Here is a 20,114-nt window from a genome sequence, read left to right as displayed (position 1 = left end):
GCCTACCAGGGGGAAGAAGTAGTCCCAATGGACGCCCTGTCTCCACCTCCCCAAAAACAGAACCCCTTCCAAGGCCAGGGCCTGCAGTCTGTAGGGAGGAGGCTGGCCCTCGTGGCCCCTCCAGGGCACGGAGGCTTGGATGCCAGCGGGTTTATTCAAACTTCGTGGAACTCAGCATCGGGGGCTTCAGGACAGAATGATTTGGTGTGGATTAAACGAACGGCAGCTCAATGCTCGGATGTAACAAGATTTTACATTAGATGGATAAGTGTGTCAACATTAAAACAAGGGCTTAAAACAACATCTCCATGACATCACAACGACATCATAACAGTAACATGAAAATGACATAATGATCACAGCTTGAAACATGCCCCGTGTACGTCTCCCTTTGGTCCTGGTGTCTGAAATGTGTATGATTTATGAAACAAGTCTCTAGTAAATGTGCACTCGATGATTTATTACCGAGCGAGCCACGTCTCAGTATTCTCACTCGTCCATGCGCAGCGTGTAGTGGACTTTCCCACATTTACTCTAAATATGTAACGTACAAAGTGCCCCCTTATTACACTGGGATGGTGATTCTTCTGTTACCGGACCTCAGGTGTTTTCTGTTCTGTATTAGACTTTCTGTGGCCTTTGGTGGCCGTGGCCAGTGAACACGGCAGATTGCGAGGTTTTATATTCCACCCTCATTATATTAACGTCCATCTTTGGAGGGTCTGGCCCTGAATGGGACGTCACCGATCCCAAACTGATATGGATTATGAATGCAGCTCACATACATTAGATTAAAAGCTGCTTTCTGTGCTTTATCTGCAGCCTGCGCATGTTTTCCCTTTAACGTGTGCAACATGTAGAGGTTCCTGCATCTCATGGTCTCTGGTGCCAGTGACGCGGCCCCCAAGGGCCAATTTTTGGAGGGGGTGTCAGCCCCTCTCTCACAAATTAATCTGTGCGATAGAAAGTATGCAGCATAGTAAACGTGTTTCTCCGTGTAGCGTGTGGTGTATACGGTGCTTGGCCCTCGTGCATCAGTAAAGGAGCAGGGAGCTAAAACACAGAACCATCATTCCGTTCTCCCAGTAACCAGGTTTAGTCTTTATGAAATAAAACACAATTATCCAAACGCTGAAACCGTGATTTATTGAACGTTCGTATTTACTTTTGGGAAACGGGTTCACCCGGCGCTTTAGGGGTTAACAGGCATCAGGAAAACCTTCATTTCGGGTTTCATTTTGTTAACGCATGTTCTGCAAATACGGATGTGAGGGTTTCGTTACCAAAATAACTCCAGTTCCTTGTATGATTGGTGTACTCACTTTTGCTGCCAAGGTGTTAGACATTAATGGCTGTGTATTGAGTTATTTTGAGGGGTTAATGGCTGCGTGTTGGATTATTTTGAGGGGTTAATGGCTGTGTATTGAGTTATTTTGAGGGGTTAATGGCTGCGTGTTAGATTATTTTGAGGGGTTAATGACTGTGTGTTGGGTTATATTTGAGGGGTTAATGGCTGTGTGTTGGGTTATATTTGAGGGGTTAATGACTGTGTGTTGGGTTATATTTGAGGGGTTAATGGCTGTGTGTTGGGTTATATTGAGGGGGTAATGGCTGTGTGTTGGATTATATTAGAGGGGTTAATGACTGTGTGTTGGGTTATATTGAGGGGTTAATGACTGTGTGTTGGGGTATATTGAGGGGTTAATGGCTGTGTGTTGGGTTATATTTGAGGTGTTAATGGCTGTGTGTTGGGTTATATTTGAGGGGTTAATGGCTGTGTGTTGGGTTATATTGAGGGGTTAATGGCTGTGTGTTGGGTTATATTTGAGGGGTTAATGGCTGTGTGTTGGGTTATATTTGAGGGGTTAATGGCTGTGTGTTGGGGTATATTCGAGGGGGCAGTAAAGTTACTCTGTTATACAGGCTGTACACTCACTGCGTTACATTGTAGCAGAGAGTCACTGAAAAGATATAATAAAATATTTACAGAAATGTGAGGGGTGGAATCACTTTTGTGAGAGACTGTATATAAGGATGCGCACGTATATACCTTGTTTCCCTGAAAATAAGACATACCCATAAAATAAGCCGTAGCAGGATTTCTAAGCATTTGCGCAATATAACAATACCCCGAAAATAAGACGTAGTGACAGGCGTGATGCAGCGCACCTGTGCGGAGCAGTAAAGAAGACGGGCAGCCCTTCTCATCTGCCCCATCGTGACAGCTGCTATCTCGGAGGTGACCGGAGAGGTGCGGGCAGCCCCATCAACAAGGCCGGCTCCCCCCGTCAGGTCTATATTTGAATAAATGTAGATTGTTGTTCCATACTTAATAAAAATAAGACATCCCCTGTAAATAAGCCATAGTGTGTCTTCTTTAGGAAAAACAAATATAAGACTTATTTTCGGGGAAACACGCTATAGGGAATGCGCACACACACATATATATATATATATATATGGATGCACACGTATCTATAGGGATACATAGATATAGGAATGTTTCTGAGATCACAAATTGTCTTAAACCAAAAATATCTACACAAGGAATCCATGATCGCTCTAAATATGATTTTGAGACAACAGAGAACGGAAACAATGTTTTATTTGTTCTACCCTATGGAACATCACATTTAGAGGAACCCTTCAGCAGCCAGAGGGGTCACGGTAATGACCTCCACCTGTGCTCCCTATCCACACCGAGACAACCTCCCAAAAACCCTCTCTGCACTTTCTGATCAGGAGGGAGAGGGCGCCCTCTGCTGGGCATTTCCGGAAGTGTGTGCAGTGTTTATTGTCCCAGAGGTAACTGTCCAGTTATTTCTCAACGATTACGGTAAATACACACAGACCCATGGAAGGTTTGCACTACAGCACTGTAGATGTCAGCTACACTCAGACTATTTGGCACTCTAGCACTGAAGAGGTTAACTGCCCACATTCATATGGAAGCTTTGCACACAAACATCGAAGAGATTAAAAACACACAGACTTATGGAAGCTCGAAAGCTATGGATGCACGCGAGCATTGAAAGGGTTAAAGACACATATACATGGATAGTTTGCACACCAACACTGCAGAGGGTAGCTACACAAATGCATGGATGGTCTGTATTTCAGGTTAATTACACAAATACACAAGGTTAACTTACTACATTCACATGTCAGTTTCACACACCAGCATTAAAACTCAACAGATCCACAGAACTTTTTCACTCGAGCTTTGAAAGGGTTAAATATACACTTACACGCGGGCATTTTCCACTACAGCACTGAACAGGTAAACTACAGACATGTTGAAGTTTTGCACTCAGACTGTACGCAGGTATTAAGTGGAGGCCTCAGGGGTCTCTTCTCGGTCCTCTTCTTTTTAATTTATTTATAAATGATCTCCCAAGCTGCATTGAGAGCCACGTCACAGTTTTTGCTGATGACACAAAATTAGGCCGGGAATTCACACTAATCTTTGCAGGAGGATTTAGACAGAGTTGGGGCTGGGCGTGCGAGTGGCATGAGGAGGTTAAATTTTTTTAGAAAGGCATGACATACAGGGATATAAATAGAATTAATATTTTAAAGCTTCTTGATCCAAGGAGAAATCCGATTGCCTTTTGGAGTCAAGAAGGAATTTTTTCCCCTGATGGCGGAATTCGATGTTGCTTAATTAGGGGTTTTTTTGCCTCCTTTTGGATCAAGAGTAGTAAGGTTAGGGTTGAACTTGATGGACTTAGGTCTTTTTTCAACCTTATGTATTGCAACTCTGAAGCGGTTAAACACGTACAGAGACAATTTGGATTCCACCACTGAAGAGATTAACTACACACAGTGCAAGTTTGCACTAAAGCACTGAAGAGGTTAACTGAATACATAACATCTAAGAGGTGCACTCCAGCATTTAAGGGGTTAAAAACAGACATATGGACGTTTTTCCTTTTCACGCTGAAGAGGTTAACTATCCATATGCAAATTCAAGATTTTCACATCAGCAATGAAGAGGTTAACCACATATGGGCAAGGGAGGTTTTGCCCTTCAGCACTTAAGGAGTTAATTACACACCTAAATGGAAGTTTTGCATTCCGGCATTGAAAAGATTAAATACACACACGCGGAAGGCTCGCATTCCAGCACTGAAGAGGTTAAGTATGTACATACAAGTCAAATATTTGTGTTCCAGCTCTGAAGAGGTTAACTACACACATGCTTGTATGTTTTGCATTTCAGCACTGACGAGGTTAACTACACACACACACACACGGACATAGAACCTTTGGAACTCTGGAAGTGAAGAGGTTAACCACACAAAGATTGTAAGCTTGCGAGCCGGGCTCTCTCCACCTCGTCGTGCCCCTTGAACATATGTATTGTATTAAGCGCTGCGTAATAAAAGATAATAATAATAAATGGAGGTTTTGCACATCAGCACTGAAAGGGTTAACTACACACGTTTGGAAGCGAATACCCCGCACGCACTGCAGGGGGCAGCACTCAGTAATATGTGAAAATGACGTGTCCTGGAAGACATGGCTGATCTGGTCACCCTACCTGTCACTGGGTGAGCTGTCCTTCCGCCGCCCCTGTCCTGGAGGGGGCAATTCTTCCAGTGTCAATGGGGGCAAGTTGCCAAGGGGGGGGGGGCAAGTTGCCAAGGGGGGGGGGGCAGCTCTCCCAGTGTCACAAGGGGGGCAGCGGGGTCTCACCTAGTGTTGGGAGGGAGAGGTGGGCCAACCTACCCAGTGTCAAAATGTAACTCTGGTTGAGTTACCCTTTACCACCTCCTGACACTGGGTGACTTCCCCTCTCTCTGCCCCTCCCAACATGGGGTGAGCTGCCCCTGGGTGCTTCGATCCTTGAGGATCCATTGAGGGCGTCCCGGGCTCCGTTAAGTTGTTCTTGGCTGAAACCTGTCAGACAGGAAGTGAGTGCGAAGACGTCACAAGAGGAAGCAGAGATTGTTACAATCTGTATCGTCCCGACAGGAAGCTGAACCTGCAGCATTAAACACGGCACATTAGAGTGCTAGCTCTTCTATGTCCCTGACAGCGGAGGGACCCTGTTGAGATGGCCCTGACCAGTCCCCCCAAACTCAGCGAAGATGATATGGCTGAAGTGAAGAGAGATGTGAGTATCAGGGGCCCCAGTCCTGGTGAATGTTTCTGCGCTTCAAAGGAACAGACAAGCCAATGTTTTTTGGTCATGGCTGCGCTGGAGCCTCCTGGTGCCATGCGCGGTCTCCTGGAGCTCAGCCTGACCAGTAGCCAATAACAGCCACGCAAACTCAGCGAATAGTGTGAGCATGTCTGGCCCTTTAGGAACAGGTTATGCCGTGAAGTGTATCAGGAAATGAGTGTCAGCTCCTGGGAACACAGACGTGTGATGACGTGTTACATGGTCCTGCCTCGCTGTAAACGCGGTGTTACACGCATTGCCCAGGTTAAGTTACATGTATGCATAATGCACCAAGCTCACTCCATTATGTGGAATGTAAGGCGTCGCAGCCGTGTATCCTCCATGCCTCGCCATCTCTTAAGTGTTTCAGATTGAGCGACTGACAAGGATAATTCCCCCCCCCCCGGGGGGAGCTGGGGCACCCAACTGTATGAATGGTGAGCGTTTGGGGCTACATACCTTCCTCCCCAGTGAGAGGTGAATGACGTCTTGCGCAGGATCAGTCCTCTGGTTGTCTCCACCATTTATCCCCTATTTACCCCAAACCTTCTGCCTCCTAGATCCTGTGAATTTACCCCAAACCTTCTGCCTCCTGTCACTCAACCATTACTTTATCCATTCAACTATTTACCATCTAAACCCCCAAATATTTTACTGATAAAGGGAACAGACCCCCAACACATTAACTACAGCAGTGGAGACTGGGAAGGGTGAAGACAGAAGGGTTAATACGCCTCTGATCGATGATTCTTTGGCGCTGAGTGTCTGAAGACGCAGAGGGTGGGACAAGTGGCTAACAAGAGGTTTCATTGGCTTACGTTAGTTTATTGACAGGTAAATGAGGAGGCCACCATCAGTAAATTAATAATTATAATTACCGGTATATACAATATAAACAGAATATATATATATATATACATACAGACTGCCATTCAGAAGTTTGGGGTCACTCAGCTCTTTTCATGGAAAACAAGGACATTTCTGGCTCTAACATATTCGCAAAAGGGTTTCCTAACGATTAATCAGCCTTTTAAACTTAAACTTGGATCAGCGAACGCAACGTGCAACGTGCCATTGGAACACAGGAGTGATGGGAGTAATAAATGTCCATTGGAACACAGGAGTGATGGGAGTGATAAAGGGCCATTGGAACACAAGAGTGATGGGAATGATAAAGGGCTACTAGAACACGGGAGTGATAAAGGGCTACTGGAACAAAGGAGTGATGGGAGTGATAAAGGGCTACTGGAACACAGGAGTGATGGGAGTGATAAAGGGCCATTGGGACACAGGAGTGATGTACGCCTATGAAGAGATTCCATTAAAAATCATTTACAACATTAACCCCGCCTGCGCTGGATTTCTCATCCATTTCATGTTATTTTGGGGGAATGTGCTTTTCTTTAAAAAACAAGGACATTTCTAAGTGACCCCAAACTTTTTAAAGGTAATGTATATACGTGTATGTATATTTATATATATATTTATGTGTGTGCGCATGTATATTTTTACTGTGCAGCATATATATATATATATATATATATATATATATATATATACATACACACACACACACACAGCGATCAGCCATAGCAGGTGAAGGGAATAGCACGGATAATCTTGTTATCATGGCGCCTGTCACTGGGGGGATATATTAGGCAGCGGGTGAACATTTCATCCTCAAAGGAATAATGGGCAGCGTAAGGATCTGAGCGGCTTTGACCAAATTGTGACAGCGAGACGACTGGGTCAGAGAATCTCCAAAACTGCGGCTCCTGTGAGGGGTTTCCGGTCTGCAGCAGTCGGTATCTATCAAAAGAGGTCCAAGGAACCGGCGACAGGGTCATGTGCAGCCGAGGCTCATTGATGCACCTGGGGGGCGAAGGCTGCCCGTGGGGGCCAAATCCAACAGACAAGCGACTGCAGCTTAAACTGCTTAAAAAGTGACTGCCGGTTCTGATAGAAAGGAGTGGGAACACGCAGAGCATCGCAGTTTGTTCCGTTTGGGGCCACATAGCCACAGACCAGTCAAGGTGCCCATGCTGACCCCCATCCAGTGCACAAAGCGCCTACAATGGCCACGTGAGCAGAAGAACTGAACCACGGAGCAATGGAAGAAGGTGCCGGTCTGATGATTCCCCTTTTCTTTTACATCACGTGGATGGCCGGGTGCATCGCTGGAGAACACGCGGCCCCCATGATGCGTCCCACATCATGGGGGCTGCACCTCTCAGCTTACAGGACTTAAATGTCTCGGTGCCGGATACCACAGTACAGCTTCAGAGGTCTAGTGGAGTTTGTGCCTCGACGGGGCAAAAGGGGGACCCAGACAGTATTAGGCAGACGCTCATAATGTTACGGCTGATTGGTGTATGTGTGTAAATGTATATATGTAATAGTGAATTACCCCAATATGTCCCAGACAAAAATACACCCGTCCCACTGACCTCCCTCCCAGCTCAATACCTCAAATACTGTTCTTTTCATAGGTTCTAGAATCATTGAGACACTATCTGTGCGAAAAGATCATCGCGGAAAGACATTTTGACTACTTGCGATCCCAAAAGATACTGAACAGAGATGACACGGAAGAGATTTTGTGTCAAACGAACAGTCGTAAGAAAGCCGGAGAGCTGCTGGACCGCGTGGCCAAAAACCCCAAAGGACTTGATGCCTTTGTCGAATCCATCAGGTTACTAAAGACGCAGGATTTCCTAATAGACAAAATCACGGACGAGGTGCAGAGAGCCAGAAACAGGAAGCTGGCGTCCATCCGGGGTAAGTAATCGGGTCCCGGGGAAGGGGCTTTTACATATGTATCTGAAAAAGGTGTACTCAACGCTTTACAGTATCAAGGGGGGCTAACACTACAACTCTCACTTAGCTTCCAACAGGGGATGGAAGAGGATCATGGGAGTTGTGGCGCAAACTGCTCACTCCACGCACCCTCTTTTAAGTTCAATAACTCCATAGCGAGGTTTAGAAACCCTCCAAGTTTTTATTCCTCCAACCAACATGCAGATTCTCTGCCAAAGCTAACCGACGCGCTCGGCTCTGTTACGGCACAAACCCTCTTTAATAGAAAAAACAACCACCATTTTCCAAACGAGAACAGTTGGCTCCTCGGCAGAGTCCAGAGAAAAGGTGAACAGGTTTAGGCCTCAGAGGTATCCTGTCTGCAGCATGGACACTTCTTTATCTATAGAATTGTATGGATTCATGTAATAAAGTAGGTGAGCGTTTGCATCATATCCATAGATCAGCTGGAAGTCGCGTATGCACGTACAGAGTGTAACTGCGCTCCAGAACATGATGGCGCTATTTAAAGGCAGGAATTTGGCGGCACGTCCTGTCCGTGTGATATGCGTCACTCTGTGTATATTCACAATCTGCATCATTTCCTTTTTTAGGTGACAGTTTAGAAGACATTAATATTCTAAGGACTCCAAACGGGTCTGTGCAGGAAGCAAATAACACTTACTCCATGGACGACAAGCTGTTTGCACCCGAAAAGGAATCGACGGCTCTCTATCACCCCGAAAGTGAGGCCAGCCTCCCCCTGTACTTTAACACATCTCTGACCTTAATCAACCAATCAGATTCAGAGCCAGGGGTTACCAGACAAAGTGTCCCCCTATCAAGCAGGCTTCCAGTACCAGGAGAACCTGGGGCCCCACCACTTCCCTGTAGCCCCCAGGAAGCCTGCTCAAACTCAGCATTCGACAACCAGTTTCTGCCTCTAAGGTCAAGCTCATTTTCTGCGCCATGACGGTGTAGTAGTAGACACCTGGCTGCATGACGCAGCGGCTGAGACTTGAAATCTCTGGATAAAGTCAAAGTAACAAGAAATAAATGAAATCCTATAACAGACGCGGAACATAATTTTATATTTTTATCGCGTAGATTGTACAGTATGTAGTATAAATGCTGTATGTGAGCCTTTTCTTGGGAAACGAATATTATTAACTTCTTTTCGCCAAATGATTACATGTTTGTTCTTGTTTTTATACGCATTATGCGGGGTTGCATTACATGCATGTAAAACATTCTGCCGCATTCCTAAATACTTTGTGTAAACAAATTCGAGTCCAAACTTTCAAACATGGTCTTATTGCCTTGGCAACCAAGAGAATGGTCCAATCAGCACGACTGTTCCATTGGTTGCTATGGAGACTTGATCACTTCCCACTTTATGTTTTACCCCGCTGACATTTTTCTTACCATTCGCTGAGTGTAAGCCGGGAAAACCTGGAATAAAAAGTAGCAAATTGTTTCAAACTGTTGCACAAACATTGTAATTTTCAGTAAATAATGTGTCACGTTTGCAGCCACCGACGACCTGTAGTAATGTAGTAATATAGTAAAGGTTGTAATATATAAGTAGAGTAATATAGCGATGTACTAATATAGTAATCTAGTATAGTATATATAGTATAGGTTGTGATATATAGGTCTAGTAATATAGTAATGTAGTAATATAGTATATGTCATGCCACGGCATGAGTAACTGGAGCTTGGCACTGAATGGGTTAAGGCATTTGACTGATGCTAAGTCCAGTAACATTTGTTCACACCTTTCCTTTTGGAGCCAGAACCCAAAATAAAACTTGATTACCCCATGCTGGGTATTGTCACCTTGGACAGGAAGGGATTCCTGTGGAAGAGTGAAAGGCCAGACATCCTGGCAACATCTCCCTGGGGTGTGGAGACAGGGTATCAATAGACACAGGGTACAATTATTAAATGTATAATGTCCAAAATATGATGGGTACATAACTTTTGGGCCCCATCGTACATTGCATCCTTATGCCTGCGACGTGCTGGTTTCAGGGAGACCAAACACGCCATGCAGGCATGACCATAACAAGTGTTATGCGAACGTGTCCTTGTGCCAACTGATACAGGTGTGGAGTTTGGTATGAAAATGATCACTAGGACCAGAGAAATAAGATGATCCTGGTGTCATAATTATGCCAAGCTCAGCCAGCGTCATATTACATATTTTGTGATCCCAGACCAAAGATGAGAAGGTATAACCCCGCCTTCAGAAGGTCATAGTTCTGAACCCCCTACTCCCATCCCCTTGCTCAGGTAACAGGAAAAGGGCGGTCTTGGGGGGGGGGATAAAAAGGTGGGCAATTGGTAATGGAGGGAGAGCCTGTTTTTACCATCACAGAGACAACATCAAGGCTCCAAGGAAGTATGGTATGATACTTTGTTTTATCCCTTTTATTTTACACTGTTTTGTACTACTAAGTCTATGTCTCTTTTTGTATGCATTTTTATGTAACAGCACTGTGACCCATTTTATACTCAGATTAAACATTTTTAATCAGTTCTGTCTTTGTTCTCTAATCGAATTCAGCCTGGAGATAGCCTTTTGTATACATATAAATACGTCACGTTACTAAGCGGTTAACTATATAGATATCAGTTTGGGGATTGTGTAGTTATCGCGGTCTGATTGTTTTTGGGTAACCTAAGACGCCCGGTTTTAAAGTTCTTGGTGGTGGCAGCGTGGTTTACACTGGGAGTTTTGGGGTGACTGGTTGGGGTTGGTGGTGGTTGCTTGGTGCCCTGCGGGGAAAGTGACCAAACGCGCCGGAAGTCTGGTTGGCGTTTAACCCTTGGTACACCCATACTCCCACGTCGCGGCTCGGCCGATAGCCCTGCCCGTGAGTAACTGGTGGCATAGCGGTGGGATAGATATATTGATATATATATTTTTTAGAGGTTTTTTGTGCTGACTGGATTTGCCTGAAGCACTAGAAGAAATTGCATACCTTTTTGTGTAATTTCCAAAGACAGAGCTCAGTGCTGATTTAAAAAAGACATACAAAGTACAAAACAGTTTCCCCTCCCTACTCTGGTTTTTCTTTCTCTATACCATTTCCGAATATGGAGGCCTATCGCAAACAACCCAAAGAGGCCCTGGAATTGATGTGCCAAGCAAGGGATTTACAAACTTTTGGCAAAAGCAAGGAACAACTTATTGCTGACCTTATGGAGACCGACAGGCACACTGTACAGCCAGAGATGGACACCGAAAGTGTGACAGAGCTCCCTACTACTGCAGGAGCGCTCATTGGAATGCCTAGTGGTTGTACCCCTCAAAGTGCTATGGACATTTGCACAACGGAGTTATTTCGGCAACTGATGGCTTCAAATCCTCGGGAGGCCATGCAGGTGATGATTCAACAGCAGGCAGCAGAGAGACAAGAAAGGCTGGCAGAAAGGGAAGCTGCAGAAAGAGAAGCAGAGAGACAAGAAAGGCTGGCAGAAAGAGAGGCACAAAGGAGACATGAGCTGGAAATTGCCAAGCTGCAGTCCACTGTTCAGTCCTCCCTGAACAGCAATGCATCAGATCCCAGCACACGTAGGCTTCGCAAGGATGATTTTCCCTCCCTGGAAGAAGGGACTGATTTGGATGTGTTCCTAAAAAGTTTTGAAAAAGTGTGCAGGCAGCACCAACTACCCTCAGACCAGTGGGGGAGATATCTAACCCCACAACTAAAAGGAAAAGCCTTGGATGTGTTTGTGTCCCTTCCCTCAGAGACTGATAACGATTATGAGGCAATCAAATCTGCCTTGCAAAAAACTTTTAACCTTACTCCTGAGGCTTACAGGAAAAAGTTTAGGAGCATGCAGCAGAATCCAGCTGCATTCTATATGTTGCACAATTGGAAACCGCATACAAGCAATGGGTTACTGGAGTACAAGTTACTACCTATGAAGCCGTTAATGACTTAATGGTCCTAGAACAGTTCTTACAGACCCGGAGCCCTGATGTACGAGAATGGATTTTAGAAAGAAAGCCGAAAACAGCTAGGGATGCTGCAGAGCTGGCAGATGACTACGCCGACATTCGTGCATCCAGGCGTGGAGCTGTGTCAGCTGGTACTTCCACCTGGAGAGGGGCTACAGTTCCATCATCGTCCACAAGATCAGCAGTGAGGACTTCACCACCAACTGCCAATGGGGTAAGGGCTATGTCTAGTGGGTCACATGGCCGCCGTTGTTTTCAATGCAACCAGATTGGGCATATGAGCTTTAATTGCCCCACTAGAAATCCACCCCAACCTGCTCGTGGGGGTGGGAGCGCCCCTGAAAGGGCACCATCAGTTTTGCTTGTGGGTGGGCCTGTGGGGAGAAAGGAGGATAACCTGCAGAGTGTAACTGTGGGTGACCGGGTGACCATGGGGCTGAGAGATTCTGGAGCTTCATTCCCCTTGGTGCGCCCTGAAGTGGTGAATACGGAGGACATAATCCCGGGAAGAACCATGTCCATCAAAGGAATTGGGGGTGTGCGCCCTGCTGTGCCCATGGCACGTGTGTACCTGGATTGGGGTGCGGGGAAAGGTTTGCGGGAAGTGGGTGTTTCTGAGGATATCCCTGTTAATGTTCTGTTGGGGAATGATTTGGGCCGAATGCTCTGTCACTATGCTCCAGAGGACACTGCTTGCGAGCCAGAAGGGCTGACTGACAGCCCTGCTTCACCTAAAGTTCTGTGTGAAACTTTGGGGGACATTGTGAAATGTGATCACTGGGAGGGAGGGCAGATCGAATCTGTGCCAGAAACAGGGGTGTCTGAGGTGCTGCATGAGAATGTGGAGGTTTTGCATCACTGGGAGGGAGGGCAGATCGAATCTGTGCCAGAACCAGGGATGTCTGAGGTGCTTTGTGAAAGTGTGAGAGGACCGCCCGACTGTGCAGCAGGGCAGAGGGTGAGTGAGTGTTGCTCTGTGGCAAGATTAGCTGGTTCCCAGGGTCCTGTATGTATGCCTCCTTTGAGTGGAACAGGTGGAGTGACAGATGTTTCAACCATAGCTGTGGTAACCTGGCAGCAGTCTTCCCAGAATAGGGGGCAGAGAGTGCAAGAATACCTGTCTGTGCCTGAACCAGCAGTGTCAAACCAAAGGGACACCGGGCATATTGTAAAAAGTGATTCCACTAAAGGACAAAAGCCAGACTCTATTTCTGAGGGGGAGGGGGGAGGCTTTAGTGTATCCCTTAAAATGGTAGAGGGTGGGGGACAGAGAGAGGGCTCTGGTGCACCTGTGCCCATATTCTGTGGGACTATGAAGTCAGGACACAAGGGAGAGGGTGAAACTGGTGACCATTCTGTTATCTCTCACGTAGTGCCTACTTGGTTTGGGAACCCAGGGCGGGACACCCTAGCTACCCGTCAAGTAGATTTGTTGGGGCTTGTAGCTATACCGAGCTGCATGAAGAAACAATCTGTTATTAAGGGGTTGGACTATGCCCCTGGGTACCCTGAGACCATGGCCTTATCCTGTAGCAGAGCAGATAAGGTAGCTGATGCTTTGCTCAGTATATTCTGCAGGGTGGGTTTTCCCAAAGAAATACTTTATCTAAGCCGGAAACTGTTACCCAGGGAAAGAGTAGGTTGGCGCAGAGATAAGCTTGTGGCTTAATCTCTGGGCCACCATTTTAAAGGGGGAGGTGTCATGCCACGGCATGAGTAACTGGAGCTTGGCACTGAATGGGTTAAGGCATTTGACTGATGCTAAGTCCAGTAACATTTGTTCACACCTTTCCTTTTGGAGCCAGAACCCAAAATAAAACTTGATTACCCCATGCTGGGTATTGTCACCTTGGACAGGAAGGGATTCCTGTGGAAGAGTGAAAGGCCAGACATCCTGGCAACATCTCCCTGGGGTGTGGAGACAGGGTATCAATAGACACAGGGTACAATTATTAAATGTATAATGTCCAAAATATGATGGGTACATAACTTTTGGGCCCCATCGTACATTGCATCCTTATGCCTGCGACGTGCTGGTTTCAGGGAGACCAAACACGCCATGCAGGCATGACCATAACAAGTGTTATGCGAACGTGTCCTTGTGCCAACTGATACAGGTGTGGAGTTTGGTATGAAAATGATCACTAGGACCAGAGAATTATGATGATCCTGGTGTCATAATTATGCCAAGCTCAGCCAGCGTCATATTACATATTTTGTGATCCCAGACCAAAGATGAGAAGGTATAACCCCGCCTTCAGAAGGTCATAGTTCTGAACCCCCTACTCCCATCCCCTTGCTCAGGTAACAGGAAAAGGGCGGTCTTGGGGGGGGGATAAAAAGGTGGGCAATTGGTAATGGAGGGAGAGCCTGTTTTTACCATCACAGAGAGAGCCTGTTTTTACCATCACAGAGACAACATCAAGGCTCCAAGGAAGTATGGTATGATACTTTGTTTTATCCCTTTTATTTTACACTGTTTTGTACTACTAAGTCTATGTCTCTTTTTGTATGCATTTTTATGTAACAGCACTGTGACCCATTTTATACTCAGATTAAACATTTTTAATCAGTTCTGTCTTTGTTCTCTAATCGAATTCAGCCTGGAGATAGCCTTTTGTATACATATAAATACGTCACGTTACTAAGCGGTTAACTATATAGATATCAGTTTGGGGATTGTGTAGTTATCGCGGTCTGATTGTTTTTGGGTAACCTAAGACGCCCGGTTTTAAAGTTCTTGGTGGTGGCAGCGTGGTTTACACTGGGAGTTTTGGGGTGACTGGTTGGGGTTGGTGGTGGTTGCTTGGTGCCCTGCGGGGAAAGTGACCAAACGCGCCGGAAGTCTGGTTGGCGTTTAACCCTTGGTACACCCATACTCCCACGTCGCGGCTCGGCCGATAGCCCTGCCCGTGACAAGTATAGGTTATAATATATAGGTATAGTAATGTAGTAATATAGTGGTGTAGTAATATAGTATAGGTTGTGATATATAGGTATAGTAATGTAGTAATCTAGTATAGTATATATAGTATAGGTTGTAATATATAGGTATAGTAATGTAGTAATATAGTGTAGGTATAGTAATGTAGTCATATTGTATAGTATATATAGTGTAGGTTGTAATATAGTTATATAGTAATGTAGTCATATTGTATAGTATATATATATAGTATGTTGTAATATATAGGTATAGTAATGTAGTCATATTGTATAGTATATATATAGTGTTGGTTGTAATATATAGGTATAGTAAAAAAAACTTTCACACGTACCCACTTCTAAAGTTCCTAAGTTGATCCAAAAAACCCTACTTGGGGCAATTACCAATTATGCCACAATAGGGGGAAAAAATCCTTCTTGATTCTATAGCAGCAATCAGATTACTCTCTGGATCAACTTGCTGATACGACTGTCCTTTTAACAGTTGTAGCGCTTTATGTTATGCTGAACCAGAAAAGCATCCAAACTTTTCATAAAACTATCCAAGGAGTTACATAATACAACATCCTCTGGCAGAGAGTTCCATATTCTGATCGTTCTTTCTGTGAAGAACCCTTTCCGATGCTGAAATCTCCTTTCCTTGAGTCTCAGCTGATGTCCTCGTGTCTTTTGTAGAGACCTCTTGGTGAATAGATCACTAGAGCTCATTTTATACTGACCTGGTATGTATTTGTATAATGCCGCCAGCAAGCATTTTATGTAAAAAGTAACCCTCCTCCCTGCATGTAAACTACAAGCCCAAAAGTCCGTGGCTCCCTCCCAATTACTGAGTTCAGGTGTTTCCGTCGCTCCCACTGCTAACAGGTTTATAAAATCAGCCCATAGGCAGCCATCTCCACTTCAGTGACTAAACATGGCTCCATCACAGGATGCCACCTTGGCCTCAAGTCAGTTGGTGGAATTTCTGCCCCGGTCCGCTGTTAAGTGCCATTTTTGTAAAGCGGGAGCGTCTAGGAGTATCAACAGCTCAGCCACGAAACGGTAGACCACGTACACTCACAGAGCGGGGCTGCTGAGTGCTGAAGCGCGTGGCCCGGCGCACACAGCAAGCTCCCCATAATGACACAGCTGAAGGGAGTTCGGGGCGGAAGAACTTGGGATGAACTGGAACGGAGATTGCGAGCCAGGTGTCTCGTCCAAGATCAGCGTCTGACCTCACAAATGCTCTACTGGATGAACGGCCAAAAATTCCACAGAAACCCAAAATCTTGTGGAAATCCTTCCAAGAAGAGCGGGAGCCGTTATATCTGCAAAGGGAGTACCGATTTCATATTAATGTCGATGGTTTTGGAAAGGGATGTCCCGCGAGCTCGTACACGTGTGAGGGTCGGGTGTATAATTTATTACATGCATTTCTCCTCAGACACCCAATCCTCGCGTGTATTTTCTGCATTCCCGGAGCGTTCTGCGTTCCCGGCTCCCGCGTGAGGCAGACTTGTTACATGTGGGGGATGTTTTCCCTGTTCCCGTGTAGGACAGACTTGTTACATGTGGGGGATGTTTTCCCGACTCCTGCATAGGGCAGACTTGTTACATGTGAGGTCAGGGCCGGCCCAAAGCAAAATGCCGCCCCCCCCCCCCCTTACTACCCTTTCTCTCCCTCCATCCCTGCCCCTTTCTCTCTCTTTCGCTTTAAAAAAAAAAAAAAAAAAAGGGGCTTGGGGCGACAAAGTGCCGCCCCTTCAAAAGTGCCGCCTGGAGCGGTTACCCCACACGGCTCCATTGTCGGGCCAGCCCTGTGTGAGGGATTTTTTCCCGGCTCTCGGCGCCGCCTGGTGTCCGCGTAGGTTTGCGCTCCCTGTACCCGGAACTCCGGTGCTGGTGCCGTGTGTTCGGGGGAGGCTTTTTCCAACGCACTCTCCGCCATGGCTGCTGAGGAACGGGATCCCCTAGGCTTCTTCGCGGCCGATGGTGGCTCCAGCTCCGAGGACGAGCAGCAGGACAGGGAGCGGACTAAGGGCCTGGCCCCTACGGTTAAGAAGCTACTCCCTTCCCCCGGGAACCCCCTGCCCCGGCCGGAGCAGCTCTTCCAGACAGTGCGGACCCCGGCCTTCCTCACTAACCCCTTGAACCGGAACATCGACTGGAGCAGCCGGGTCCTGCGTGCACCAGAGGAGGTAAAACAGAGGCCGGTGAATAAAGTTCAAAGGGAGGACAGGGTTAACACAAGGGAATGAAGGGCAAAGCGGAGGGGCAGAATGCAAGGAAGGGAGTAAAGCAGGCAGAAGTTTGGGAAGCAGCTGAATGTTTTGTGGGGCCCTTTGTTATGATGTACCATGCGCTCACACAGGGCCTGCCAGTGGCTCCTAAAACCCCGCGTGACGGGTTGTGCCATGTATCCGGTGCCCCTTTTATCCTGCTTTCCTACAGTATGTGATGCCCCAGCCTGAGGGGTGGTGTGGGGCGCGAGTGCAGTAATGTCCGATTAATGAAATTTATTGATTGCGCTTATTACACCAGAGATCTCGCTGTAATTAATGGGGTTGGTGGTCTGTTCTGGTGACGCATTTTTTTATTAGTATGAATCGCATGGCAGGCATTGTCGTTCTCTGACTTCTTCCCTCATCTTTTATGTTGCAGCCTCCTAAACAGTTTAAAGTCTGGAAGACCAACGCGGTCCCTCCGCCTGAGTCCTACCAAACGCAGGAGAAGAGAGCGCCTCCTCCCGAGATGGACCGAGCGATCAAGTGGTCCCGAATCTACCAGGACAATGGCGATGACGCCCCGCAGAGCGCAAGCCGAGCCAAGTTCCTGCCGGACGAGGAACCGCAGGAGGATCTGGCCGCGGCGGGTGAGCTGAATTGAATAAAGTGTGTGGTGATTGGTTCCGTTTAGTAAGAAATCGTTAGTTCTGGTCAGCCCTCGTGTGTACAACCAGGTGGCCATCAGCTCGAGGAAGTCGAGGAACCCATCAGCATCTGTCTCTGGAACCAAATACAATCCGATCCCTGCTCCGAGATCTGTTTGAGGAGCTGTCTGCTGCCGTAGAAATGTCAGGAACACATAAATGTCACTGCATGCTGCCGCTGACCTCTTGTTAGATGATTTTGCCGGCATGCTGGGACTGTCATGGCATTCCTGCTAACATGCAGGGATCTCTGGTACCCTGTTATAGTGCACAGATGGTCATCACCCTCAGCCAGGGTGACGGGAACTGCAATCCACAAAGGGGGGTACATCAGAAGAGCAAAATGCTGGTATACTTGTTTTTGTATCTAAACTATGTTTAGTATATTATGCCATTTAACTCTATTTTCTGAGTGCCTGCGCTGTGCTGCCGCACAGTGAGATGAGCGTATTATGCCGTGTGCTCTGTAGATTACAAAAACTATACCGTTACCTGAGCATGTGGGGATTTTCTGTAACCTGGAGGGGCAGCTGAATACATTTTTGGTGATTTTATTTTTTGTGCACTCGCACAAAAAATGCTAAACATCGTAAGAGTTTTTTTTTTTATTTTTATAAATAATAAATAATGGCCGACTTTACCAAGATGGCGGCCAAATGGCTGCAGGACTAGAGCCTACAAGCTCCGGTGCCATACCCCTGATACATGCACTTTGTGGCTTATTTGTTTCATTTGTTATACCCGTAACAAACCCGTCTACTGAATGTGAAAATAATGCACGGCTCTGATACAGCGATGGATACCTTCTAATATTAACCCTATAATTGCCACAAAGACAGGAACTCAAGACACCGAAAGTAATGTATTTTGCTTGACTACTTTAGCAGTAATTATCAGAGTTAAAATCATACAAAATAATTGTTTTTGAGTACAAAATACCTTCAGTAAATAAGGGGTTAAATGTTTATCCTTGTTTTATTTCTTATTATGGCATTTTTAACCCCTTGTGCACTAAAGAACTGTGAAGGAATCATGTGAAAGGCACAAATGCCCTAACGCCTTTTTCTCTTACAGATGATGATCAAGACAAATCGTCATCAGCTAAAAAACGTAAAGTCCAGTAGTTTATTTGGGAGTCGCTGCGGAGTCGTGAAGAGGCGTTCCTGTACGCTCGCTTGTCTGTGATTGGCTATAACAGTCTGCAGGCGCATTCCCGTTATTAATCTGGGATGGAAAGTACTGTGTGACGGCGATTTCGTCCATCGTGTGCCCTGCAAAGTCAGAGGAAAGATCTGCCTCCAAGAGATACCTGGAGATGTGTTCATATTGCTTTCAAAGTAATGGCTGCCTTTGGGGTTCTGCTGTTTGTCTGCATTAATAGAAACCTTTTATAAAGGTCTATGTTTTCAGATACCGGGTTAGCCACGGATGGTGATGATGCCACAAGAGGCTGTTTTAGAAGTGTCTTGTAAATATATCACTGGAATTAAAAGTAGATTTCATACTCTCTGCTGCCATCAATTTCCATCCCACTCGTATTAACAGATGTATCAGAATTTGTGTTTCCAGTAAAAAAAGTGCAAATGTCCAGAGCGCCTCTCGTTTGTGAGTAAAACGGGGTGTGCAGCCCGAATCCTGGCAGGCAGGGGAGACGCTTCCTATGCATGGTACCCCGCTGTCACCCACATGTTTTTACGCGCAGACTGGCCGCAGACAAAACCGGACTCTCATACAGTTAACGGTCAGAGTGTGAATTATTCGCCGGTGACCTCCAATAAATTCCACAGCCCAGAAAGCATTCCTGTTGAATGCTGAATATTTATGTCCTGGTTCATTTTCTTTAAATAGGAAGATTTTTTTTGGTGTATACAATCATGTTAAAATTACATTCTTTCCAATGTTCTCAGATTTAACTGACACGTATCGAGTAAATTGTAGCATGCTGTAATGCGTTCCGTGTGGGTGACGTGGCTTTCAGTACCCCATCAAAAGAAAAACTTGGTGATTTTGATACTAAAGAAAACCAGATGTGTTTTACTCCGGATCCTGGTGGCTGCTGTGTTTGATATGGGGAGAGATGGGTTAATTTGAGCCTCCATTAACTGCTCTTTACATTATTCTTCTGTCGAAGGGCATACATGGGGCGGATTTTGTCAGCTCCAATTGACCTGCACATCAACCCCATCTGATTCTTAAAACAATGGAATCCCTGCAAGGAGCTGTGAGACAGGTCAGGCTGGATGTGTCCCAGTTCCCTGCTGTAAATGGAATGTTCTAGCCACATTAACCCTGTACAGTGTGGTTTTAAATTGGGCTCATAGTATATAGTA

The 20,114-nt window shown here is 46.1% G+C and overlaps 2 protein-coding genes across 2 annotated transcripts; both read left to right on the top strand.

The window, feature by feature from the left end:
• The first annotated feature begins 5,059 nt into the window (after window positions 1–5,059).
• LOC149271614 (B-cell lymphoma/leukemia 10-like) lies at window positions 5,060–8,910 on the top strand. Its single transcript, XM_089507272.1, has 4 exons — window positions 5,060–5,119; window positions 7,657–7,945; window positions 8,578–8,709; window positions 8,813–8,910. Exons 1-4 carry the CDS (start codon window positions 5,060–5,062, stop codon window positions 8,908–8,910), a joined length of 579 nt encoding a protein of 192 aa, XP_089363398.1.
• Window positions 8,911–16,801: 7,891 nt separating this feature from the next.
• LOC149271613 (UPF0690 protein C1orf52 homolog) lies at window positions 16,802–18,908 on the top strand. Its single transcript, XM_089507278.1, has 3 exons — window positions 16,802–17,053; window positions 17,517–17,727; window positions 18,859–18,908. The coding sequence occupies exons 1-3, from the start codon at window positions 16,802–16,804 to the stop codon at window positions 18,906–18,908; spliced, it is 513 nt and encodes a 170-aa protein (XP_089363404.1).
• Window positions 18,909–20,114: the final 1,206 nt, after the last annotated feature.

The sequence above is a fragment of the Sceloporus occidentalis genome, unplaced genomic scaffold (assembly GCF_023333645.1).
Source record: "Sceloporus occidentalis isolate IW3139 unplaced genomic scaffold, rSceOcc1.0.p SCAF_484, whole genome shotgun sequence".
NCBI classification, from domain to species: Eukaryota; Metazoa; Chordata; class Lepidosauria; order Squamata; family Phrynosomatidae; genus Sceloporus; species Sceloporus occidentalis.
This window is presented reverse-complemented; position numbering and strand designations above follow the sequence as displayed.

Coding starts and splice junctions, on each gene's coding strand:
- LOC149271614 (XM_089507272.1), top strand. CDS start 5,060: ATGGCCCTGACCAGTCCCCCCAAACTCAGCGAAGATGATATGGCTGAA. Junction 7,946..8,577: donor GAAGCTGGCGTCCATCCGGG/GTAAGTAATCGG, acceptor TTCCTTTTTTAG/GTGACAGTTTAGAAGACATT. Junction 8,710..8,812: donor GGCTCTCTATCACCCCGAAA/GTGAGGCCAGCC, acceptor CCTATCAAGCAG/GCTTCCAGTACCAGGAGAAC.
- LOC149271613 (XM_089507278.1), top strand. CDS start 16,802: ATGGCTGCTGAGGAACGGGATCCCCTAGGCTTCTTCGCGGCCGATGGT. Junction 17,054..17,516: donor TCCTGCGTGCACCAGAGGAG/GTAAAACAGAGG, acceptor TTTATGTTGCAG/CCTCCTAAACAGTTTAAAGT. Junction 17,728..18,858: donor GGAGGATCTGGCCGCGGCGG/GTGAGCTGAATT, acceptor TTTCTCTTACAG/ATGATGATCAAGACAAATCG.